This window comes from Bactrocera latifrons, unplaced genomic scaffold, assembly GCF_001853355.1.
Source record: "Bactrocera latifrons isolate USDA-ARS-PBARC rearing strain unplaced genomic scaffold, ASM185335v1 scaffold_213, whole genome shotgun sequence".
Taxonomy (NCBI): domain Eukaryota; kingdom Metazoa; phylum Arthropoda; class Insecta; order Diptera; family Tephritidae; genus Bactrocera; species Bactrocera latifrons.
Window position 1 is genome coordinate 59,109 of NW_017535664.1, and position 6,101 is coordinate 65,209.

Here is a 6,101-nt window from a genome sequence, read left to right on the forward strand (position 1 = left end):
TATCATCAAACGGTTTTGTACCATTCAAAAAAGGCTGGCTAAAAAAGAAGTGCGATGTTTGGCTACCACATGAATTGTCCCTTAAAATTTTAATGCACCGAATCTGTGATTCTTTGCTGAAACGAAATGAAATCTAACCATTTCTGAAGCGAATGGTAACAGGAGATGAAAAGTGGGTCAAATGCGACAATAATGTGCGAAAAAGAGCATGATCCAAGCGTGTTGAAGCTCAACAAATGGTCGCAAAGCCAGGATTGACGTCTCGAAAGGTTATGCTGAGTGTTTGGGGAGATTGGAAGGGAATCATCCACTATGAGCTGCTTCAGCCTGTTCGAACGATTGATTCTAAATTTTACTCTGAACAACTGATGAGATGGAAGGAAGCAATCGAAAAAACGACCAGAATTGATCAACAGAAAGGGTCTCCGTCTCCATCAGGACAACACGAGACCACACACATCTTTAATGACTCGGCAAAAACTGCGAGCGCTTGGCTGTTAAGTTCTGATGCATCCACCACGTAGCCATGACTTTGTGCCATCAGACTACCACTATGTCTCGGTCAACGCAGAACTCCCTTAATAGAGCAAAGTTGGCTTCAAGAGAAGCCTGTAAAAACTACTTCTCGCAGTTTATCGCCGAGAAGCCAGAAAAGTTTTACATTGATGGAATAAAACCTCTAGCGGAAAAATTTCATAAAAAAAAAAAATTAGTTGAAATTTGATTAGAAATACAAAAAGACTTTTTCGAGTACACAAATTTTTTCAAAACTCTAGAAAAAAAAATACCTGTTTCGTAAACTTTTATAAACAATTTATATAAATATCTCAAAGTTAAGAGGAAAACCTGATTATTTTACTAGTCAGCGAATTTTAACGTGAAAAGATAAGCTGCAGCTTATAAAAGTGCAGGAATTCAGCAATCTAAAATTAAAACAGTACACACAAATGTACATACAAATTTGCAACTATACATACATATATATGTCATACCATATATCCAGTCATACTTCAGCTTACACGTGTTAACTTCAAAACGTGGAAAAAAGAAGATTTTCAAGTGTCTTGGCAGTCTTTATACCGTTCGCAAACCTCAACATGTTTTTTGCCGCGGTAAGCCTACACTTCACATTAGATAAGTGCCGTGTTTATCACGTGTCACAATTTAAAATATAATGCAAATAAATGAATGCAATTAAAGGTTGTTGTATGTGCAGATAATGCATACACAGCTAACTGTATTAAGTACGTATATTTTCGAATATGTATCCATATATACATATATATGTGTGTGATGGCTTGCGCATGTAAACACAGAGTCACGTAAATCCGTACCAAAGACGCGATGTAAATTATTGTTTTTGTTGTAAGGCTGCAAAGATTGCCAAGTKAGTTGGTTAGTTGCAGTTTGTAAGCGATAACGTACATACAATATATGTATACTTATGTTATATATATATTAGATTATATAATGAATTAATCAGAAGCTTTAATCTTGAAAGAATCACACAAGAATTCAGTTTGCCACTTTTGTGAGGTTATATTACAATATACAGTTTAGCGTAAAAGAGAGATATAAGAAGACATTTAAGCGCCTRKAACTYTCCGTCTCACTGACTTTTTGACTCRTTCAAATTTTCTAGGTAGGAAGGTAAAATGGATGTCTAACGACGCRTCTTCGCCTTTAGAAGGCCCAGTATGAAACCATCGGAACTTAAATCTCCTCACTCTATTTTGCCCTCTTTGCATTAAAATGTTTTCCTTATGAAGTTAACTTTGTATATGTAGTACATATGTATACAACTATTCATCGTCTTTATGTCTCGTACATCCTTTCGAAGATTTTATGGCCACATAAGGTTACTTCAGAGTTCTTCGCAACCGACTAATGCGAATTTTAGCAAAATTCCAAAACTGTTCCTTGATCATTACCTTTATTGATTTATTGTGATGACGATTTTGTGGTTTTTGGATTTGAGATCAAATATATAGAATATAAAGAAATTAGGCAGAAAAATCAACTTCATGTCAGATACCTTTTTTCGAAGGCTCATCTGGAGATCGTCTCTGGTATCAATTGAATACAAATTTTTTTCAAAATGCATCTTCATTTATTAAAGCATTACATTTATTTATTTAAAAGGTTACATGGGCTTACTCGAAGCGAAAAGCATTTTTCAAAAAAAAAAAAACATTCTCTTATAAAAAATGAAATATTTTATTCGATTTTTTTTTTGTTTTCGTTACAAACGTACACTATTAACAATGAAATTCTGAAATTTTTGGGAAAAAATATTTTAAACACGGCCATAGCGACGTCATTTCTGGTGACACCTCGGAAAAAAGATGCGCACGCGTTGGCTGCATAACTCCTGACAGGATCATCTAAAGTGAGAAACTATGTATTTTAGTTAAAACCTTACCGTAGAACTTGAACGAAGGAAAAAATAAAATAAAATTTTTCAAATACTTAGTAATATTAGTTGTAATCGTAAAAAAATCCTTCGTCCTAGTCCTTAAGAATTTTATCTCAAAGAACCATGTAAAATTTCATGAAGATCGGTAGAGTGCACTTAGCCTAGCCAGAGACTGCATCTCCGGAACTATTGCTTCGATGAACTTGAAAGAAAATTGAGGACAATATTCTAGAGGTGTTGTAGAATTTAATGAAACAAAAAAGAATTAAACTTTTTAAAACGCGTAAACCCATGTAAGCCTTTAAACCATATAACAAAGAAATAAACTTTTGCCAAACCACCATTTCAGAGAAAGCAAAAAAAAAACATAGTTTTCGTAGTACCCCACAAACATTCTTCATTCACATTACTTTAGAATTGTCATCACTACATGAGCAACAAATTCTCCACTTCAACCCTTGGCAACCCTGTCTTTGCACATTTTAGAGTCTGCACACGCACACATTTGCAAACCACAAAGTTGCATACACACACACAAACACTACCGCAAAATACTTTTCCAAGGCAATGCAATGTCCTTGTTCTTTACCGTGAATCGCTCCGTCATTATTCACACACACACACACACACGCATTTATACTTGCAAAATGCCATGAATGCGGCTTATTGAAAGCCTTCAACTTTCGATGTGTGCAGAAAAAGGCAGCAAGCAACAACTACACGGCAGTTCGAGGACATTTCCATGGCCAAATGAGGAAGGACGCATATTAGGCTTGCTGTGATTTACATAATTGCGCGTAATTTAAGTTATACCTACATATTTATATATATATTTACTTAGTGGTATGCTTATTTATTGCTGCTTTCGCTCTTTTGCATTTTACAGTTACTACATAAACTATTTCACAAAGGCAATGCAGTTGGAGGACCCGCGCGGACGCTATAAGCAGCTGCAGAACGAACGCTGCTCCACCGARTCCATAGCGATGCAGGTAAGTTCAATCAGTTTTTGAGATATCGCTATGAAATTTTGCACATATTCTTTTGGTGCCAAGAGCTTGGTGGTGTGACGGTATCGTCGATATCGGAATACTATAACATATAGCCGTCATATAAACTGATCGATTAAAATCAGGTTTTTGTATAGAAAACTTTTTTGTTTGACAAGATATCTTCACCAATTTTGAAACAGATAGTTTYCCAAAGCAAGGTTACAATCTCCGAAAATATTGTTCTGATCGGACTACTATAGCATATAGCTGTCATACAAACTRATCGATCAAAATTTAGTCTTTGTATGGAAAACTTTTTTATTTSACCAGATATCTTAACGAAATTCRACACAGATTATTGCTCAAAGCAAGACTCTAAGCTCTAAACGTATTGGTCAGATCGGACCAATATAGCATATAGCTGCCATAGAAACTAACTGATAAAAATCGATTTCTCGTATGGAAAAGTTTTTTATTTGATAAGATATCATCACGAAATTTGGTTTACATCATTTATCAATGTAACGCTATAATCTCTGAACAAATTGTTTTGATCGGACCAATATAGCATATAGGTGCCGTACAAATTGAGCAATCAAAGATTAAGTTCTTCTAAGGAAAACTTGTTTATTTTTCACGAAATTTTAAAGAGATTATTGTTATTTTATTGTTTTTTATTAATATTTTTTTTATATAACGCCTTCAGCTAATTTTCTTCCCTCTTATACACCCTGTTTCATGCATTTGTTTGTGCAGCCCATAAACGGCTCACCCTATCACGTGTATCCAAGCAACAATTTGCAGGCAGTACGTGCCTTTCAGGCCGGTCCTGGCACCAACACAAGTTTGCATAACATGTCATCCAGTCCGCTGCTGTCCTCTCGCGGGAATTTGGTGAGTTTTTAACAAAGCTTTTTTAATTCTTTTTTTACAAATAATTTTTTAAAAATCTTTTCTCTGTAACGTAGGAATTATCGCCGCTGCGTATGCAACGCGGCTCACTGACGCAGACGCCACGCTTGGKTAATATGTCACGACGTTCGACCATACAGGAGACTTCCTTCACAAATCCCATCGATACGGATGCGGTGGTCAATAAGATACAAAATATGTTTCCCACCGCCAGCGAGGATCACATACGTTTGCTGCTTAAAAAGTGAGTGCGCTTTARTACTCACAACCCACGCACTTTTCTTGAATTAAAGAAATTTTTTCACTAATCACACGAATCTTTCGCTTTTACACGCTTACCTCGTCGCTTAAAAAAATCAAAATGTGCTCTTGTTGGCCACCGCATACAATACTAATTAACACTACACACATATGCACATTATATGTATATGTGTACATGAAAATCCACTAACAACTGTGACTAACCTCTAAATGTGTTGTTGTTGTATCACTTTTGTACTTACATTCACACACACACACACACACACACAATACACGCATACAAATGTACAACATTAACTCGTACGCGACCAGGTATTACAATCGTGAGGCCGTCGTCATTAGCGCCTTACAAGTGGAGAAGCATCCGGTCACCATGCCAGGTCCCTATGTCACGCCGCCGGCCCAACGTCATCTCTACCATAGCAACACCGTGTTTCATTTGACACCACCAGCGCGCCGCCTGGACAAGGGCATAACGGCACGCGGCCTCAATGGCAGTGTTGCAGTCGGCAACAGCTCACGCACAGCCAGTCCTCTGCCAGGCGGCCGTTTCGGTAGTGTCACAAGCGTGCATGGTGGCGTTGGGAGCGGTGGCGGCGGCTTTGGCTATATGGCTGCAGCTGCTGCCGCGGCCATGCCGTTTCATCAGGGCTCGCCGCGCTTCGACCAATGGCGCAGTTCACCGAAGCCGCACTCGTCGCCGAAGATGAAATTGAGGTCCGGTGGAGTACTAAGAAATGCAATATATATATTTTCTTTGCTTTTGTTGTAATATTCTGTTTGTGGAGCTTTTTTTTTTGGTTAATTTGCGGGTTGAGAAACTACTTCATCATAAAGCTCGAGGCATTTATGTTACAATAGCAATTAATTTTACATTTTCTGTGCTTTTCTTAAGGTTTTTTTCGTGCTTTGTTATGAAGTAGTTTTTCTTTTCACTTTACTATAAGTACCGCTTTGCTATATGAAATTGAAGGATTTTTTCCATATTTTATTTATTATAATTTTTTATTTATTTTTTATTCCCAATTTGCTATTTGGTAGGACAGTGCGTGTGAGTGACATTCATACTTTCCTTCATTTATAAAAAAAATAAATCGATTTTTGTCGATAAATATATAAAAACGAAAGATAAGCCTTATAAGCTAATTTTACAGCTAGTAAATAACAAACATTTCGTATATGAGCTTTTATATAAAAAAAAAAATCAAAAACGAATGCCTTGGCAGGCAGTAATCGGTTTTGATGACACATCATCCGATCAAAAATGACGCGGACTGTCAGAGAAAAAATACATCATCATGTATTTTAATACACCAAATTTTCGAAATAGATAACAAAAAGAAAAGAAAATTTTTTAATACTAACCGAGACACAGTTTTAAGTTGGATGAAGTTAATGCGCCTGAATGTAGGCAATATATTTGAAATATGTTGGTGCTTTTTTATTCCTTTAGATTTTATATTTTAAAATAATTTGTTTTAAAATTATAGGCTGGTTAGATTATTAATATTAAAAAATTT

General features: G+C 36.2%; 1 protein-coding gene across 6 annotated transcripts in view; it reads left to right on the forward strand.

Annotated features, from left to right (window-relative positions):
* Positions 1-6,101, forward strand: part of LOC108968391 — a 16,391-nt gene that overhangs the window by 6,249 nt on the left and 4,041 nt on the right. For 4 of the 6 annotated variants that reach the window (XM_018932415.1, XM_018932412.1, XM_018932413.1 and 1 more), the window contains exons 2-5: positions 3,303-3,408; positions 4,165-4,302; positions 4,377-4,564; positions 4,894-5,298. In XM_018932415.1, the coding sequence (XP_018787960.1) occupies positions 3,331-3,408; positions 4,165-4,302; positions 4,377-4,564; positions 4,894-5,298 (809 nt within the window). In that variant the 5' untranslated portion in view covers positions 3,303-3,330. Of the gene's footprint in view, positions 1-3,162; positions 3,214-3,302; positions 3,409-4,164; positions 4,303-4,376; positions 4,565-4,893; positions 5,299-6,101 lie in introns of those variants that run through there. The other 2 variants (XM_018932416.1, XM_018932417.1) reach the window with 2 other exon arrangements.